The sequence below is a fragment of the Vicugna pacos genome, chromosome 17, assembly GCF_048564905.1.
Source record: "Vicugna pacos chromosome 17, VicPac4, whole genome shotgun sequence".
NCBI classification, from domain to species: domain Eukaryota; kingdom Metazoa; phylum Chordata; class Mammalia; order Artiodactyla; family Camelidae; genus Vicugna; species Vicugna pacos.
In genome coordinates this window covers 2175870-2195034 of record NC_133003.1, presented here as the reverse complement: position 1 = coordinate 2195034, position 19165 = coordinate 2175870, and the positions used below count along the sequence as shown (strand labels likewise).

At 61.4% G+C, this 19165-nt stretch overlaps 2 protein-coding genes across 2 annotated transcripts; both read left to right on the top strand.

The window, feature by feature from the left end:
- Positions 1–55: 55 nt before the first annotated feature.
- On the top strand, positions 56–3290 carry LOC140686627 (uncharacterized). The gene is made up of 4 exons (XM_072940833.1): positions 56–391; positions 811–1087; positions 1397–1632; positions 3255–3290. Exons 1-4 carry the CDS (start codon positions 257–259, stop codon positions 3288–3290), a joined length of 684 nt encoding a protein of 227 aa, XP_072796934.1. The 5' UTR covers positions 56–256.
- Positions 3291–15053: 11763 nt separating this feature from the next.
- LOC140686626 (uncharacterized) lies at positions 15054–16855 on the top strand. Its single transcript, XM_072940832.1, has 3 exons — positions 15054–15458; positions 15878–16154; positions 16464–16855. Exons 1-3 carry the CDS (start codon positions 15324–15326, stop codon positions 16853–16855), a joined length of 804 nt encoding a protein of 267 aa, XP_072796933.1. The 5' UTR covers positions 15054–15323.
- Positions 16856–19165: the final 2310 nt, after the last annotated feature.

Genomic DNA, 19165 nt, shown 5'->3' with positions numbered 1-19165 from the left:
GGGCAGGGGGGCCGAGTTGGTGTCACTGTGTGCGGACACGTCACGGGCTGGGAGATGAGCAGTCAGCAGCCCAGAGAGGCCCTTGGGGAGCTCTGCGGAACGAGGAAGCTTGGGGAAGGGGACCCCAGGAAGTGACCTCACTTCCCTGGCAACCGAACCCAACACAACTTAGAACCCAGGTCACCGGGCACCCACTCTGTCGAGAAGCCCCTACTCAGCTCACCCGGTTGGTCAACTCACTTCAACTCAGTCACACATGTTCTGCTGCGTCCCAACACCCCGAGGCCGCGGCCCCCGGAAGGCCCGCAGCGAGGGCCTGGGCCAGCGGTGCCGGCGCTGGCTCGGCTCTCACCCCAGGCGCCTCTGGCCTTTTGGCCACAGGGACCCAAAGGTAACCCAGGGAGGCCCGGGGCAGGCCCGCCCAGGCCGGGCCACCACTCAGACCCCACCCGGGTAGAGCCCCACATCCCCTTCCCTTTGCTGGTGGAGGTGGGCAGTCATGTTGGGCTGGGGTGGGGGGGCCTGCCTCAAGCACGAGCAGGTCAGAGGCCTGGGGGGGCCTGTCACGTCCGCACCCCGGGTCCCAGCTGGCGGGCTGGGCTGTGGCCAGCCGGGCAGGGCCCTGCCGCCCGAGTCGAAGCCCGTGCCCTCTGGCTGTGTCTCTTCCCTCCCGGGTGGCCGTCTCAGCTGACCAAGGTCCCAGTCTGATCTGGCAGCAGAGGGTCGAGCGGGCAGAAGCGGGAGTGGTCCTGGCCGGGCAGGGCTCTGAGACCTCCGGGCCCGGCCCGCTGCCACTCACTGTCATTGCAGAGCCGGACACTGCAGGAGCCGCTGGATCAGGACACCCACGCCTCCTCCCCGAGCGAGGGGCCGCTGCACGCTTCTCAGGGCCAGCACCAGCTCCGGGTGAGTCTGCACACGGAGGGGTCCCCGCCACCGCGACGGCCTCCTCCCCAGAAACCGCCCAGGCGTCACGCCAGGGTCCTGCCCGCGGCTGACAGGCAGCTCAGCAGACCCGGCTCTGACCTGGAGCAGCTCCCTGGGAGTCAGGTGGAGGACCAGGAGCCCACCGAGGCACAGCCCCAAGGTGAGAAGGGCGGGGCCGGTGAACGTGCGGAGGCGAGGGAGGGCCGAGGGCTGGGCCACACAGGGAGGCGTCCCCAGAGGCTGCTGCTGGCACCAGAGCCAACATTGGTCTCAGACCACCTGTCTACACGAGTTCAGTCACAAAACACATCCTGTGGGCACTTGCTGTTGGGAGCTGTCCGGAAAGCTCCGGGAAGACGTCTGGCCTTGAAGAGGCCCACGGAAAGGGAGGCACGAGGCTCAAGATTTCCTCTCTCACAGCACGAGCGAGCGCCTCCACGAGACTGAAAGCTCTCTCCACTTCCAACAGTCACAGATCCAGAGCAGGCGGGGGCAGGGGAAGATGCCAGAGACCAAAACCAGGACCATCAGGATCCAGCGGGAGACCCCGAGCTCCCTCCTGCTGCTCCTGCAGCTTCTGCAGCTCCAGCAGCTAACGCTGCTCCTGAAGATCCTGCCGCTCCTGCTGCTCCTGACGATCCCGCAGCTCCTGCTGCTCCTGAAGCTCCCGCAGCTCCTGCTGCTTCCAAAGGTCCTGAAGATGCTGCACCTGCAGCTGGAACACTGGGCCACGGAGAGCCACTTCAGGCGTCACCAGCCCCTGGGGCTGAGCCCCTCTGCGCCCACCCACACCTTCTTCTTCACAATCCCACCATGAATCCCCTCCCGCACCCGACCTTGACTTCCATTCCCCTGAAGTGATTTGTGCTTGCTTTGTCTTCACTTTCCTCTGTTTCTTTCATATCGGTTATGGCATCCTTTATTTTGCCGTTTTAAGTTTCTTTTAATAAAATATAGACTTGGTCCCTCTGAAATTGTGCAATTCAGGAGCACTGGGTGCCTTCACGATGCCGTGCGACCATCACTACCATGCAGGCTCACACCATTCCTTTCTTCAAAGTAAAAACTTGAATCCACAGCACGCACTGCCCCCCACCCCCTCACCCCCCAGCCCCTGACAGCCCCGAGTCCTCTTCCCCTCTGGGTGTCTTTACCTCTCCTGGGTGTTCCCTGTCAATGAAGCCACAGGAAAGCTGCCTTTGCGTGCCTGCCCACGTGGCTTAAGCGGGGGCTGGTGATGTTTTCCTTTGTTTCCACTTGAAATCGCATTTTGATTATTTGAAAGGGAAATCCAGGTGAAGAGGTCATGTGCATAACGAAGCCCTTTCGGTACCTCTGTGCATAACCTCGGGGGAGGCACTGCTCTTCCCCCTGTGACACCACAGACACAAGACACAAGGGAGATGCTTAGCTCTTCCTGGGGCAGAAACAAAAGCACGCAAATCAAGAAACCAGCAAAAGCCCAGAAATATACCCGGAAAGACACTCCACGACCCGCAAGGTCCCAAGGTTGGAGAAAGGCTACACATCCCCGGGGTCCAAAAACCCCTCGAAACCCAGTGCTCTAAACAAACACAACACACACGGGCAGTTCCAACGAGAGGCACAGCAGGTGGCCAGTGTGCGTTACACGTGCTCGAACTCTCGGGGGAGGACACAGGCAGACGGACACACTGTGGAGACAGCACTGGTCACCATGACGCTGGCAGGTCTTTAGCCTGGTGACAGCCAGCCCTGGTCACAACGTGAGGAGGCAGAGGCCTCAGCAGATCCCCCGGAGGGACGAGACAACACACACTCCTCTTCAGGGAAATAGTGAGCAGGACACATCAAAGGGCCACAGGCGCAGCAGCCCTTCCCCGGCAGTGCCGATCCTTACAGCTGACCCCACCAAAGTGCTCGCACAACTTGCAAAGAGGTTTGTACTTCAGCACCATGAAAAGAATCACTATGTCATCAAGGCATTTTCACAAGTGACCTGCCCTGGGCCCTAACGATACAAACACATAAATACACAGATACGCAGGTAAATGGACACGCACATGCATCCAGGAAAAGAGACAGAGAGACTGAAACACAGACAGGCAGAGGGAGAGAGAAACAGAGAGAGAGAGAGAGAGAGAGACAAGACAGGCGCTGAGAGACACACAGGGGGAGAAGGAACACCGGAGCTGGGAACGAGCGGAAGTCACGCCCATTTTCACACGTCACTCTGCATGTCACAACCAGGTCCCAATGTCCATCCACCCTGTGGGGGAGGGTGTGGTGGGGGCTCACACGAGGACACGTGACCAGAAGGCATAAAAGCTGAGAGCCTTGTGGGACAGCCAACCCCAGGGGCCGAGATGACACACTGGGCCTGAATCTAAACATCACACAGTGACCCAGGGGGTAGTATGTCAGCAAGAACGAAATCACAGTTATGTTCAGTTTCTCCCCTCCCCCCCACCCCGACAGGGAGCTGGGAAGCAGGTGGCAAGGGGAGTGGCTTTCTCCGGACCTCAGGGCAGACCCCACCCAGCCTGTGTGGGGTGTGCTCTGCGCTCCGCCAGCCCTCTGTGGGGCCCTCCCTGTGCTGAGTCTGCGCACGAGCTCCCTGGGATGCCAGCCCGCGGGGCTGACAGGTGCGGTAGGTGTTTGTGCCTCTGGAGACACGATGGCTTCCCCGGGAAGGAGGGGCCAGGATGATCCCCACTGTGCCGACGGGGGACTGGGGAGACCCTGAGAGGCAGGCGGCTCGTCCAGGGTGACAGCACTGCGGGCGACGGCGGGCCGGGTCCGAACCCAGCTGCCTCCTCAGAGCTGGCGCCCTGGCTGCATCCAGGCCTCCGCAGGGTCCTGGGCAGGGGGGCCGAGTGGGTGTCACTGTGTGCGGACACGGCACGGGCTGGGAGCTGAGCAGTCAGCAGCCCAGAGAGGCCCTTGGGGAGCTCTGCGGAATGAGGAAGCTTGGGGAAGGGGACCCCAGGAAGTGACCTCACTTCCCTGGCAACCGAACCCAACACAACTTAGAACCCAGGTCACCGGGCACCCACTCTGTCGAGAAGCCCCTACTCAGCTCACCCGGTTGGTCAACTCACTTCAACTCAGTCACACATGTTCTGCTGCGTCCCAACACCCCGAGGCCGCGGCCCCCGGAAGGCCCGCAGCGAGGGCCTGGGCCAGCGGTGCCGGCGCTGGCTCGGCTCTCACCCCAGGCGCCTCTGGCCTTTTGGCCACAGGGACCCAAAGGTAACCCAGGGAGGCCCGGGGCAGGCCCGCCCAGGCCGGGCCACCACTCAGACCCCACCCGGGTAGAGCCCCACATCCCCTTCCCTTTGCTGGTGGAGGTGGGCAGTCATGTTGGGCTGGGGTGGGGGGGCCTGCCTCAAGCACGAGCAGGTCAGAGGCCTGGGGGGGCCTGTCACGTCCGCACCCCGGGTCCCAGCTGGCGGGCTGGGCTGTGGCCAGCCGGGCAGGGCCCTGCCGCCCGAGTCGAAGCCCGTGCCCTCTGGCTGTGTCTCTTCCCTCCCGGGTGGCCGTCTCAGCTGACCAAGGTCCCAGTCTGATCTGGCAGCAGAGGGTCGAGCGGGCAGAAGCGGGAGTGGTCCTGGCCGGGCAGGGCTCTGAGACCTCCGGGCCCGGCCCGCTGCCACTCACTGTCATTGCAGAGCCGGACACTGCAGGAGCCGCTGGATCAGGACACCCACGCCTCCTCCCCGAGCGAGGGGCCGCTGCACGCTTCTCAGGGCCAGCACCAGCTCCGGGTGAGTCTGCACACGGAGGGGTCCCCGCCACCGCGACGGCCTCCTCCCCAGAAACCGCCCAGGCGTCACGCCAGGGTCCTGCCCGCGGCTGACAGGCAGCTCAGCAGACCCGGCTCTGACCTGGAGCAGCTCCCTGGGAGTCAGGTGGAGGACCAGGAGCCCACCGAGGCACAGCCCCAAGGTGAGAAGGGCGGGGCCGGTGAACGTGCGGAGGCGAGGGAGGGCCGAGGGCTGGGCCACACAGGGAGGCGTCCCCAGAGGCTGCTGCTGGCACCAGAGCCAACATTGGTCTCAGACCACCTGTCTACACGAGTTCAGTCACAAAACACATCCTGTGGGCACTTGCTGTTGGGAGCTGTCCGGAAAGCTCCGGGAAGACGTCTGGCCTTGAAGAGGCCCACGGAAAGGGAGGCACGAGGCTCAAGATTTCCTCTCTCACAGCACGAGCGAGCGCCTCCACGAGACTGAAAGCTCTCTCCACTTCCAACAGTCACAGATCCAGAGCAGGCGGGGGCAGGGGAAGATGCCAGAGACCAAAACCAGGACCATCAGGATCCAGCGGGAGACCCCGAGCTCCCTCCTGCTGCTCCTGCAGCTTCTGCAGCTCCAGCAGCTAACGCTGCTCCTGAAGATCCTGCCGCTCCTGCTGCTCCTGACGATCCCGCAGCTCCTGCTGCTCCTGAAGCTCCCGCAGCTCCTGCTGCTTCCAAAGGTCCTGAAGATGCTGCACCTGCAGCTGGAACACTGGGCCACGGAGAGCCACTTCAGGCGTCACCAGCCCCTGGGGCTGAGCCCCTCTGCGCCCACCCACACCTTCTTCTTCACAATCCCACCATGAATCCCCTCCCGCACCCGACCTTGACTTCCATTCCCCTGAAGTGATTTGTGCTTGCTTTGTCTTCACTTTCCTCTGTTTCTTTCATATCGGTTATGGCATCCTTTATTTTGCCGTTTTAAGTTTCTTTTAATAAAATATAGACTTGGTCCCTCTGAAATTGTGCAATTCAGGAGCACTGGGTGCCTTCACGATGCCGTGCGACCATCACTACCATGCAGGCTCACACCATTCCTTTCTTCAAAGTAAAAACTTGAATCCACAGCACGCACTGCCCCCCACCCCCTCACCCCCCAGCCCCTGACAGCCCCGAGTCCTCTTCCCCTCTGGGTGTCTTTACCTCTCCTGGGTGTTCCCTGTCAATGAAGCCACAGGAAAGCTGGCTTTGCGTGCCTGCCCACGTGGCTTAAGCGGGGGCTGGTGATGTTTTCCTTTGTTTCCACTTGAAATCGCATTTTGATTATTTGAAAGGGAAATCCAGGTGAAGAGGTCATGTGCATAACGAAGCCCTTTCGGTACCTCTGTGCATAACCTCGGGGGAGGCACTGCTCTTCCCCCTGTGACACCACAGACACAAGACACAAGGGAGATGCTTAGCTCTTCCTGGGGCAGAAACAAAAGCACGCAAATCAAGAAACCAGCAAAAGCCCAGAAATATACCCGGAAAGACACTCCACGACCCGCAAGGTCCCAAGGTTGGAGAAAGGCTACACATCCCCGGGGTCCAAAAACCCCTCGAAACCCAGTGCTCTAAACAAACACAACACACACGGGCAGTTCCAACGAGAGGCACAGCAGGTGGCCAGTGTGCGTTACACGTGCTCGAACTCTCGGGGGAGGACACAGGCAGACGGACACACTGTGGAGACAGCACTGGTCACCATGACGCTGGCAGGTCTTTAGCCTGGTGACAGCCAGCCCTGGTGACAACGTGAGGAGGCAGAGGCCTCAGCAGATCCCCCGGAGGGACGAGACAACACACACTCCTCTTCAGGGAAACAGTGAGCAGGACACATCAAAGGGCCACAGGCGCAGCAGCCCTTCCCCGGCAGTGCCGATCCTTACAGCTGACCCCACCAAAGTGCTCGCACAACTTGCAAAGAGGTTTGTACTTCAGCACCATGAAAAGAATCACTATGTCATCAAGGCATTTTCACAAGTGACCTGCCCTGGGCCCTAACGATACAAACACATAAATACACAGATACGCAGGTAAATGGACACGCACATGCATCCAGGAAAAGAGACAGAGAGACTGAAACACAGACAGGCAGAGGGAGAGAGAAACAGAGAGAGAGAGAGAGAGAGAGACAAGACAGGCGCTGAGAGACACACAGGGGGAGAAGGAACACCGGAGCTGGGAACGAGCGGAAGTCACGCCCATTTTCACACGTCACTCTGCATGTCACAACCAGGTCCCAATGTCCATCCACCCTGTGGGGGAGGGTGTGGTGGGGGCTCACACGAGGACACGTGACCAGAAGGCATAAAAGCTGAGAGCCTTGTGGGACAGCCAACCCCAGGGGCCGAGATGACACACTGGGCCTGAATCTAAACATCACACAGTGACCCAGGGGGTAGTATGTCAGCAAGAACGAAATCACAGTTATGTTCAGTTTCTCCCCTCCCCCCCACCCCGACAGGGAGCTGGGAAGCAGGTGGCAAGGGGAGTGGCTTTCTCCGGACCTCAGGGCAGACCCCACCCAGCCTGTGTGGGGTGTGCTCTGCGCTCCGCCAGCCCTCTGTGGGGCCCTCCCTGTGCTGAGTCTGCGCACGAGCTCCCTGGGATGCCAGCCCGCGGGGCTGACAGGTGCGGTAGGTGTTTGTGCCTCTGGAGACACGATGGCTTCCCCGGGAAGGAGGGGCCAGGATGATCCCCACTGTGCCGACGGGGGACTGGGGAGACCCTGAGAGGCAGGCGGCTCGTCCAGGGTGACAGCACTGCGGGCGACGGCGGGCCGGGTCCGAACCCAGCTGCCTCCTCAGAGCTGGCGCCCTGGCTGCATCCAGGCCTCCGCAGGGTCCTGGGCAGGGGGGCCGAGTGGGTGTCACTGTGTGCGGACACGGCACGGGCTGGGAGCTGAGCAGTCAGCAGCCCAGAGAGGCCCTTGGGGAGCTCTGCGGAATGAGGAAGCTTGGGGAAGGGGACCCCAGGAAGTGACCTCACTTCCCTGGCAACCGAACCCAACACAACTTAGAACCCAGGTCACCGGGCACCCACTCTGTCGAGAAGCCCCTACTCAGCTCACCCGGTTGGTCAACTCACTTCAACTCAGTCACACATGTTCTGCTGCGTCCCAACACCCCGAGGCCGCGGCCCCCGGAAGGCCCGCAGCGAGGGCCTGGGCCAGCGGTGCCGGCGCTGGCTCGGCTCTCACCCCAGGCGCCTCTGGCCTTTTGGCCACAGGGACCCAAAGGTAACCCAGGGAGGCCCGGGGCAGGCCCGCCCAGGCCGGGCCACCACTCAGACCCCACCCGGGTAGAGCCCCACATCCCCTTCCCTTTGCTGGTGGAGGTGGGCAGTCATGTTGGGCTGGGGTGGGGGGGCCTGCCTCAAGCACGAGCAGGTCAGAGGCCTGGGGGGGCCTGTCACGTCCGCACCCCGGGTCCCAGCTGGCGGGCTGGGCTGTGGCCAGCCGGGCAGGGCCCTGCCGCCCGAGTCGAAGCCCGTGCCCTCTGGCTGTGTCTCTTCCCTCCCGGGTGGCCGTCTCAGCTGACCAAGGTCCCAGTCTGATCTGGCAGCAGAGGGTCGAGCGGGCAGAAGCGGGAGTGGTCCTGGCCGGGCAGGGCTCTGAGACCTCCGGGCCCGGCCCGCTGCCACTCACTGTCATTGCAGAGCCGGACACTGCAGGAGCCGCTGGATCAGGACACCCACGCCTCCTCCCCGAGCGAGGGGCCGCTGCACGCTTCTCAGGGCCAGCACCAGCTCCGGGTGAGTCTGCACACGGAGGGGTCCCCGCCACCGCGACGGCCTCCTCCCCAGAAACCGCCCAGGCGTCACGCCAGGGTCCTGCCCGCGGCTGACAGGCAGCTCAGCAGACCCGGCTCTGACCTGGAGCAGCTCCCTGGGAGTCAGGTGGAGGACCAGGAGCCCACCGAGGCACAGCCCCAAGGTGAGAAGGGCGGGGCCGGTGAACGTGCGGAGGCGAGGGAGGGCCGAGGGCTGGGCCACACAGGGAGGCGTCCCCAGAGGCTGCTGCTGGCACCAGAGCCAACATTGGTCTCAGACCACCTGTCTACACGAGTTCAGTCACAAAACACATCCTGTGGGCACTTGCTGTTGGGAGCTGTCCGGAAAGCTCCGGGAAGACGTCTGGCCTTGAAGAGGCCCACGGAAAGGGAGGCACGAGGCTCAAGATTTCCTCTCTCACAGCACGAGCGAGCGCCTCCACGAGACTGAAAGCTCTCTCCACTTCCAACAGTCACAGATCCAGAGCAGGCGGGGGCAGGGGAAGATGCCAGAGACCAAAACCAGGACCATCAGGATCCAGCGGGAGACCCCGAGCTCCCTCCTGCTGCTCCTGCAGCTTCTGCAGCTCCAGCAGCTAACGCTGCTCCTGAAGATCCTGCCGCTCCTGCTGCTCCTGACGATCCCGCAGCTCCTGCTGCTCCTGAAGCTCCCGCAGCTCCTGCTGCTTCCAAAGGTCCTGAAGATGCTGCACCTGCAGCTGGAACGCTGGGCCACGGAGAGCCAGTTCAGGCGTCACCAGCCCCTGGGGCTGAGCCCCTCTGCGCCCACCCACACCTTCTTCTTCACAATCCCACCATGAATCCCCTCCCGCACCCGACCTTGACTTCCATTCCCCTGAAGTGATTTGTGCTTGCTTTGTCTTCACTTTCCTCTGTTTCTTTCATATCGGTTATGGCATCCTTTATTTTGCCGTTTTAAGTTTCTTTTAATAAAATATAGACTTGGTCCCTCTGAAATTGTGCAATTCAGGAGCACTGGGTGCCTTCACGATGCCGTGCGACCATCACTACCATGCAGGCTCACACCATTCCTTTCTTCAAAGTAAAAACTTGAATCCACAGCACGCACTGCCCCCCACCCCCTCACCCCCCAGCCCCTGACAGCCCCGAGTCCTCTTCCCCTCTGGGTGTCTTTACCTCTCCTGGGTGTTCCCTGTCAATGAAGCCACAGGAAAGCTGGCTTTGCGTGCCTGGCCACGTGGCTTAAGCGGGGGCTGGTGATGTTTTCCTTTGTTTCCACTTGAAATCGCATTTTGATTATTTGAAAGGGAAATCCAGGTGAAGAGGTCATGTGCATAACGAAGCCCTTTCGGTACCTCTGTGCATAACCTCGGGGGAGGCACTGCTCTTCCCCCTGTGACACCACAGACACAAGACACAAGGGAGATGCTTAGCTCTTCCTGGGGCAGAAACAAAAGCACGCAAATCAAGAAACCAGCAAAAGCCCAGAAATATACCCGGAAAGACACTCCACGACCCGCAAGGTCCCAAGGTTGGAGAAAGGCTACACATCCCCGGGGTCCAAAAACCCCTCGAAACCCAGTGCTCTAAACAAACACAACACACACGGGCAGTTCCAACGAGAGGCACAGCAGGTGGCCAGTGTGCGTTACACGTGCTCGAACTCTCGGGGGAGGACACAGGCAGACGGACACACTGTGGAGACAGCACTGGTCACCATGACGCTGGCAGGTCTTTAGCCTGGTGACAGCCAGCCCTGGTCACAACGTGAGGAGGCAGAGGCCTCAGCAGATCCCCCGGAGGGACGAGACAACACACACTCCTCTTCAGGGAAACAGTGAGCAGGACGCATCAAAGGGCCACAGGCGCAGCAGCACTTCCCCGGCAGTGCCGATCCTTAGAGCTGACCCCACCAAAGTGTTCGCACAACTTGCAAAGAGGTTTGTACTTCAGCACCATGAAAAGAATCACTATGTCATCAAGGCATTTTCACAAGTGACCTGCCCTGGGCCCTAACGATACAAACACATAAATACACAGATACGCAGGTAAATGGACACGCACATGCATCCAGGAAAAGAGACAGAGAGACTGAAACACAGACAGGCAGAGGGAGAGAGAAACAGAGAGAGAGAGAGAGAGAGAGACAAGACAGGCGCTGAGAGACACACAGGGGGAGAAGGAACACCGGAGCTGGGAACGAGCGGAAGTCACGCCCATTTTCACACGTCACTCTGCATGTCACAAGCAGGTCCCAATGTCCATCCACCCTGCGGGGGAGGGTGTGGTGGGGGCTCACACGAGGACACGTGACCAGAAGGCATTAAGCTGAGAGCATTGTGGGGCAGCCAACCCCAGGGGCCGAGATGACACACTGGGCCTGAATCTAAACATGACACAGTGACCCAGGGGGTAGTATGTCAGCAAGAACGAAATCACAGTTATGTTCAGTTTCTCCCCTCCCCCCCGCCCCGACAGGGAGCTGGGAAGCAGGTGGCAAGGGGAGTGACTTTCTCCGGACCTCAGGGCAGACCCTACCCAGCCTGTGTGGGGTGTGCTCTGCGCTCCGCCAGCCCTCTGTGGGGCCCTCCCTTTGCTGAGTCTGCGCACGAGCTCCCTGGGATGCCAGCCCGCGGGGCTGACAGGTGCGGTAGGTGTTTGTGCCTCTGGAGACACGATGGCTTCCCCGGGAAGGAGGGGCCAGGATGATCCCCACTGTGCCGACGGGGGACTGGGGAGACCCTGAGAGGCAGGCGGCTCGTCCAGGGTGACAGCACTGCGGGCGACGGCGGGCCGGGTCCGAACCCAGCTGCCTCCTCAGAGCTGGCGCCCTGGCTGCATCCAGGCCTCCGCAGGGTCCTGGGCAGGGGGGCCGAGTGGGTGTCACTGTGTGCGGACACGGCACGGGCTGGGAGCTGAGCAGTCAGCAGCCCAGAGAGGCCCTTGGGGAGCTCTGCGGAATGAGGAAGCTTGGGGAAGGGGACCCCAGGAAGTGACCTCACTTCCCTGGCAACCGAACCCAACACAACTTAGAACCCAGGTCACCGGGCACCCACTCTGTCGAGAAGCCCCTACTCAGCTCACCCGGTTGGTCAACTCACTTCAACTCAGTCACACATGTTCTGCTGCGTCCCAACACCCCGAGGCCGCGGCCCCCGGAAGGCCCGCAGCGAGGGCCTGGGCCAGCGGTGCCGGCGCTGGCTCGGCTCTCACCCCAGGCGCCTCTGGCCTTTTGGCCACAGGGACCCAAAGGTAACCCAGGGAGGCCCGGGGCAGGCCCGCCCAGGCCGGGCCACCACTCAGACCCCACCCGGGTAGAGCCCCACATCCCCTTCCCTTTGCTGGTGGAGGTGGGCAGTCATGTTGGGCTGGGGTGGGGGGGCCTGCCTCAAGCACGAGCAGGTCAGAGGCCTGGGGGGGCCTGTCACGTCCGCACCCCGGGTCCCAGCTGGCGGGCTGGGCTGTGGCCAGCCGGGCAGGGCCCTGCCGCCCGAGTCGAAGCCCGTGCCCTCTGGCTGTGTCTCTTCCCTCCCGGGTGGCCGTCTCAGCTGACCAAGGTCCCAGTCTGATCTGGCAGCAGAGGGTCGAGCGGGCAGAAGCGGGAGTGGTCCTGGCCGGGCAGGGCTCTGAGACCTCCGGGCCCGGCCCGCTGCCACTCACTGTCATTGCAGAGCCGGACACTGCAGGAGCCGCTGGATCAGGACACCCACGCCTCCTCCCCGAGCGAGGGGCCGCTGCACGCTTCTCAGGGCCAGCACCAGCTCCGGGTGAGTCTGCACACGGAGGGGTCCCCGCCACCGCGACGGCCTCCTCCCCAGAAACCGCCCAGGCGTCACGCCAGGGTCCTGCCCGCGGCTGACAGGCAGCTCAGCAGACCCGGCTCTGACCTGGAGCAGCTCCCTGGGAGTCAGGTGGAGGACCAGGAGCCCACCGAGGCACAGCCCCAAGGTGAGAAGGGCGGGGCCGGTGAACGTGCGGAGGCGAGGGAGGGCCGAGGGCTGGGCCACACAGGGAGGCGTCCCCAGAGGCTGCTGCTGGCACCAGAGCCAACATTGGTCTCAGACCACCTGTCTACACGAGTTCAGTCACAAAACACATCCTGTGGGCACTTGCTGTTGGGAGCTGTCCGGAAAGCTCCGGGAAGACGTCTGGCCTTGAAGAGGCCCACGGAAAGGGAGGCACGAGGCTCAAGATTTCCTCTCTCACAGCACGAGCGAGCGCCTCCACGAGACTGAAAGCTCTCTCCACTTCCAACAGTCACAGATCCAGAGCAGGCGGGGGCAGGGGAAGATGCCAGAGACCAAAACCAGGACCATCAGGATCCAGCGGGAGACCCCGAGCTCCCTCCTGCTGCTCCTGCAGCTTCTGCAGCTCCAGCAGCTAACGCTGCTCCTGAAGATCCTGCCGCTCCTGCTGCTCCTGACGATCCCGCAGCTCCTGCTGCTCCTGAAGCTCCCGCAGCTCCTGCTGCTTCCAAAGGTCCTGAAGATGCTGCACCTGCAGCTGGAACACTGGGCCACGGAGAGCCACTTCAGGCGTCACCAGCCCCTGGGGCTGAGCCCCTCTGCGCCCACCCACACCTTCTTCTTCACAATCCCACCATGAATCCCCTCCCGCACCCGACCTTGACTTCCATTCCCCTGAAGTGATTTGTGCTTGCTTTGTCTTCACTTTCCTCTGTTTCTTTCATATCGGTTATGGCATCCTTTATTTTGCCGTTTTAAGTTTCTTTTAATAAAATATAGACTTGGTCCCTCTGAAATTGTGCAATTCAGGAGCACTGGGTGCCTTCACGATGCCGTGCGACCATCACTACCATGCAGGCTCACACCATTCCTTTCTTCAAAGTAAAAACTTGAATCCACAGCACGCACTGCCCCCCACCCCCTCACCCCCCAGCCCCTGACAGCCCCGAGTCCTCTTCCCCTCTGGGTGTCTTTACCTCTCCTGGGTGTTCCCTGTCAATGAAGCCACAGGAAAGCTGGCTTTGCGTGCCTGCCCACGTGGCTTAAGCGGGGGCTGGTGATGTTTTCCTTTGTTTCCACTTGAAATCGCATTTTGATTATTTGAAAGGGAAATCCAGGTGAAGAGGTCATGTGCATAACGAAGCCCTTTCGGTACCTCTGTGCATAACCTCGGGGGAGGCACTGCTCTTCCCCCTGTGACACCACAGACACAAGACACAAGGGAGATGCTTAGCTCTTCCTGGGGCAGAAACAAAAGCACGCAAATCAAGAAACCAGCAAAAGCCCAGAAATATACCCGGAAAGACACTCCACGACCCGCAAGGTCCCAAGGTTGGAGAAAGGCTACACATCCCCGGGGTCCAAAAACCCCTCGAAACCCAGTGCTCTAAACAAACACAACACACACGGGCAGTTCCAACGAGAGGCACAGCAGGTGGCCAGTGTGCGTTACACGTGCTCGAACTCTCGGGGGAGGACACAGGCAGACGGACACACTGTGGAGACAGCACTGGTCACCATGACGCTGGCAGGTCTTTAGCCTGGTGACAGCCAGCCCTGGTGACAACGTGAGGAGGCAGAGGCCTCAGCAGATCCCCCGGAGGGACGAGACAACACACACTCCTCTTCAGGGAAACAGTGAGCAGGACACATCAAAGGGCCACAGGCGCAGCAGCCCTTCCCCGGCAGTGCCGATCCTTACAGCTGACCCCACCAAAGTGCTCGCACAACTTGCAAAGAGGTTTGTACTTCAGCACCATGAAAAGAATCACTATGTCATCAAGGCATTTTCACAAGTGACCTGCCCTGGGCCCTAACGATACAAACACATAAATACACAGATACGCAGGTAAATGGACACGCACATGCATCCAGGAAAAGAGACAGAGAGACTGAAACACAGACAGGCAGAGGGAGAGAGAAACAGAGAGAGAGAGAGAGAGAGAGACAAGACAGGCGCTGAGAGACACACAGGGGGAGAAGGAACACCGGAGCTGGGAACGAGCGGAAGTCACGCCCATTTTCACACGTCACTCTGCATGTCACAACCAGGTCCCAATGTCCATCCACCCTGTGGGGGAGGGTGTGGTGGGGGCTCACACGAGGACACGTGACCAGAAGGCATAAAAGCTGAGAGCCTTGTGGGACAGCCAACCCCAGGGGCCGAGATGACACACTGGGCCTGAATCTAAACATCACACAGTGACCCAGGGGGTAGTATGTCAGCAAGAACGAAATCACAGTTATGTTCAGTTTCTCCCCTCCCCCCCACCCCGACAGGGAGCTGGGAAGCAGGTGGCAAGGGGAGTGGCTTTCTCCGGACCTCAGGGCAGACCCCACCCAGCCTGTGTGGGGTGTGCTCTGCGCTCCGCCAGCCCTCTGTGGGGCCCTCCCTGTGCTGAGTCTGCGCACGAGCTCCCTGGGATGCCAGCCCGCGGGGCTGACAGGTGCGGTAGGTGTTTGTGCCTCTGGAGACACGATGGCTTCCCCGGGAAGGAGGGGCCAGGATGATCCCCACTGTGCCGACGGGGGACTGGGGAGACCCTGAGAGGCAGGCGGCTCGTCCAGGGTGACAGCACTGCGGGCGACGGCGGGCCGGGTCCGAACCCAGCTGCCTCCTCAGAGCTGGCGCCCTGGCTGCATCCAGGCCTCCGCAGGGTCCTGGGCAGGGGGGCCGAGTGGGTGTCACTGTGTGCGGACACGGCACGGGCTGGGAGCTGAGCAGTCAGCAGCCCAGAGAGGCCCTTGGGGAGCTCTGCGGAATGAGGAAGCTTGGGGAAGGGGACCCCAGGAAGTGACCTCACTTCCCTGGCAACCGAACCCAACACAACTTAGAACCCAGGTCACCGGGCACCCACTCTGTCGAGAAGCCCCTACTCAGCTCACCCGGTTGGTCAACTCACTTCAACTCAGTCACACATGTTCTGCTGCGTCCCAACACCCCGAGGCCGCGGCCCCCGGAAGGCCCGCAGCGAGGGCCTGGGCCAGCGGTGCCGGCGCTGGCTCGGCTCTCACCCCAGGCGCCTCTGGCCTTTTGGCCACAGGGACCCAAAGGTAACCCAGGGAGGCCCGGGGCAGGCCCGCCCAGGCCGGGCCACCACTCAGACCCCACCCGGGTAGAGCCCCACATCCCCTTCCCTTTGCTGGTGGAGGTGGGCAGTCATGTTGGGCTGGGGTGGGGGGGCCTGCCTCAAGCACGAGCAGGTCAGAGGCCTGGGGGGGCCTGTCACGTCCGCACCCCGGGTCCCAGCTGGCGGGCTGGGCTGTGGCCAGCCGGGCAGGGCCCTGCCGCCCGAGTCGAAGCCCGTGCCCTCTGGCTGTGTCTCTTCCCTCCCGGGTGGCCGTCTCAGCTGACCAAGGTCCCAGTCTGATCTGGCAGCAGAGGGTCGAGCGGGCAGAAGCGGGAGTGGTCCTGGCCGGGCAGGGCTCTGAGACCTCCGGGCCCGGCCCGCTGCCACTCACTGTCATTGCAGAGCCGGACACTGCAGGAGCCGCTGGATCAGGACACCCACGCCTCCTCCCCGAGCGAGGGGCCGCTGCACGCTTCTCAGGGCCAGCACCAGCTCCGGGTGAGTCTGCACACGGAGGGGTCCCCGCCACCGCGACGGCCTCCTCCCCAGAAACCGCCCAGGCGTCACGCCAGGGTCCTGCCCGCGGCTGACAGGCAGCTCAGCAGACCCGGCTCTGACCTGGAGCAGCTCCCTGGGAGTCAGGTGGAGGACCAGGAGCCCACCGAGGCACAGCCCCAAGGTGAGAAGGGCGGGGCCGGTGAACGTGCGGAGGCGAGGGAGGGCCGAGGGCTGGGCCACACAGGGAGGCGTCCCCAGAGGCTGCTGCTGGCACCAGAGCCAACATTGGTCTCAGACCACCTGTCTACACGAGTTCAGTCACAAAACACATCCTGTGGGCACTTGCTGTTGGGAGCTGTCCGGAAAGCTCCGGGAAGACGTCTGGCCTTGAAGAGGCCCACGGAAAGGGAGGCACGAGGCTCAAGATTTCCTCTCTCACAGCACGAGCGAGCGCCTCCACGAGACTGAAAGCTCTCTCCACTTCCAACAGTCACAGATCCAGAGCAGGCGGGGGCAGGGGAAGATGCCAGAGACCAAAACCAGGACCATCAGGATCCAGCGGGAGACCCCGAGCTCCCTCCTGCTGCTCCTGCAGCTTCTGCAGCTCCAGCAGCTAACGCTGCTCCTGAAGATCCTGCCGCTCCTGCTGCTCCTGACGATCCCGCAGCTCCTGCTGCTCCTGAAGCTCCCGCAGCTCCTGCTGCTTCCAAAGGTCCTGAAGATGCTGCACCTGCAGCTGGAACGCTGGGCCACGGAGAGCCAGTTCAGGCGTCACCAGCCCCTGGGGCTGAGCCCCTCTGCGCCCACCCACACCTTCTTCTTCACAATCCCACCATGAATCCCCTCCCGCACCCGACCTTGACTTCCATTCCCCTGAAGTGATTTGTGCTTGCTTTGTCTTCACTTTCCTCTGTTTCTTTCATATCGGTTATGGCATCCTTTATTTTGCCGTTTTAAGTTTCTTTTAATAAAATATAGACTTGGTCCCTCTGAAATTGTGCAATTCAGGAGCACTGGGTGCCTTCACGATGCCGTGCGACCATCACTACCATGCAGGCTCACACCATTCCTTTCTTCAAAGTAAAAACTTGAATCCACAGCACGCACTGCCCCCCACCCCCTCACCCCCCAGCCCCTGACAGCCCCGAGTCCTCTTCCCCTCTGGGTGTCTTTACCTCTCCTGGGTGTTCCCTGTCAATGAAGCCACAGGAAAGCTGGCTTTGCGTGCCTGGCCACGTGGCTTAAGCGGGGGCTGGTGATGTTTTCCTTTGTTTCCACTTGAAATCGCATTTTGATTATTTGAAAGGGAAATCCAGGTGAAGAGGTCATGTGCATAACGAAGCCCTTTCGGTACCTCTGTGCATAACCTCGGGGGAGGCACTGCTCTTCCCCCTGTGACACCACAGACACAAGACACAAGGGAGATGCTTAGCTCTTCCTGGGGCAGAAACAAAAGCACGCAAATCAAGAAACCAGCAAAAGCCCAGAAATATACCCGGAAAGACACTCCACGACCCGCAAGGTCCCAAGGTTGGAGAAAGGCTACACATCCCCGGGGTCCAAAAACCCCTCGAAACCCAGTGCTCTAAACAAACACAACACACACGGGCAGTTCCAACGAGAGGCACAGCAGGTGGCCAGTGTGCGTTACACGTGCTCGAACTCTCGGGGGAGGACACAGGCAGACGGACACACTGTGGAGACAGCACTGGTCACCATGACGCTGGCAGGTCTTTAGCCTGGTGACAGCCAGCCCTGGTCACAACGTGAGGAGGCAGAGGCCTCAGCAGATCCCCCGGAGGGACGAGACAACACACACTCCTCTTCAGGGAAACAGTGAGCAGGACGCATCAAAGGGCCACAGGCGCAGCAGCACTTCCCCGGCAGTGCCGATCCTTAGAGCTGACCCCACCAAAGTGTTCGCACAACTTGCAAAGAGGTTTGTACTTCAGCACCATGAAAAGAATCACTATGTCATCAAGGCATTTTCACAAGTGACCTGCCCTGGGCCCTAACGATACAAACACATAAATACACAGATACGCAGGTAAATGGACACGCACATGCATCCAGGAAAAGAGACAGAGAGACTGAAACACAGACAGGCAGAGGGAGAGAGAAACAGAGAGAGAGAGAGAGAGAGAGACAAGACAGGCGCTGAGAGACACACAGGGGGAGAAGGAACACCGGAGCTGGGAACGAGCGGAAGTCACGCCCATTTTCACACGTCACTCTGCATGTCACAAGCAGGTCCCAATGTCCATCCACCCTGCAGGGGAGGGTGTGGTGGGGGCTCACACGAGGACACGTGACCAGAAGGCATTAAGCTGAGAGCATTGTGGGGCAGCCAACCCCAGGGGCCGAGATGACACACTGGGCCTGAATCTAAACATGACACAGTGACCCAGGGGGTAGTATGTCAGCAAGAACGAAATCACAGTTATGTTCAGTTTCTCCCCTCCCCCCCGCCCCGACAGGGAGCTGGGAAGCAGGTGGCAAGGGGAGTGACTTTCTCCGGACCTCAGGGCAGACCCTACCCAGCCTGTGTGGGGTGTGCTCTGCGCTCCGCCAGCCCTCTGTGGGGCCCTCCCTTTGCTGAGTCTGCGCACGAGCTCCCTGGGATGCCAGCCCGCGGGGCTGACAGGTGCGGTAGGTGTTTGTGCCTCTGGAGACACGATGGCTTCCCCGGGAAGGAGGGGCCAGGATGATCCCCACTGTGCCGACGGGGGACTGGGGAGACCCTGAGAGGCAGGCGGCTCGTCCAGGGTGACAGCACTGCGGGCGACGGCGGGCCGGGTCCGAACCCAGCTGCCTCCTCAGAGCTGGCGCCCTGGCTGCATCCAGGCCTCCGCAGGGTCCTGGGCAGGGGGGCCGAGTGGGTGTCACTGTGTGCGGACACGGCACGGGCTGGGAGCTGAGCAGTCAGCAGCCCAGAGAGGCCCTTGGGGAGCTCTGCGGAATGAGGAAGCTTGGGGAAGGGGACCCCAGGAAGTGACCTCACTTCCCTGGCAACCGAACCCAACACAACTTAGAACCCAGGTCACCGGGCACCCACTCTGTCGAGAAGCCCCTACTCAGCTCACCCGGTTGGTCAACTCACTTCAACTCAGTCACACATGTTCTGCTGCGTCCCAACACCCCGAGGCCGCGGCCCCCGGAAGGCCCGCAGCGAGGGCCTGGGCCAGCGGTGCC

Coding starts and splice junctions, on each gene's coding strand:
- LOC140686627 (XM_072940833.1), top strand. CDS start 257: ATGTTCTGCTGCGTCCCAACACCCCGAGGCCGCGGCCCCCGGAAGGCC. Junction 392..810: donor TTGGCCACAGGGACCCAAAG/GTAACCCAGGGA, acceptor CTGTCATTGCAG/AGCCGGACACTGCAGGAGCC. Junction 1,633..3,254: donor CCAAAGGTCCTGAAGATGCT/GCACCTGCAGCT, acceptor CTTGTGGGACAG/CCAACCCCAGGGGCCGAGAT.
- LOC140686626 (XM_072940832.1), top strand. CDS start 15,324: ATGTTCTGCTGCGTCCCAACACCCCGAGGCCGCGGCCCCCGGAAGGCC. Junction 15,459..15,877: donor TTGGCCACAGGGACCCAAAG/GTAACCCAGGGA, acceptor CTGTCATTGCAG/AGCCGGACACTGCAGGAGCC. Junction 16,155..16,463: donor CACCGAGGCACAGCCCCAAG/GTGAGAAGGGCG, acceptor CACTTCCAACAG/TCACAGATCCAGAGCAGGCG.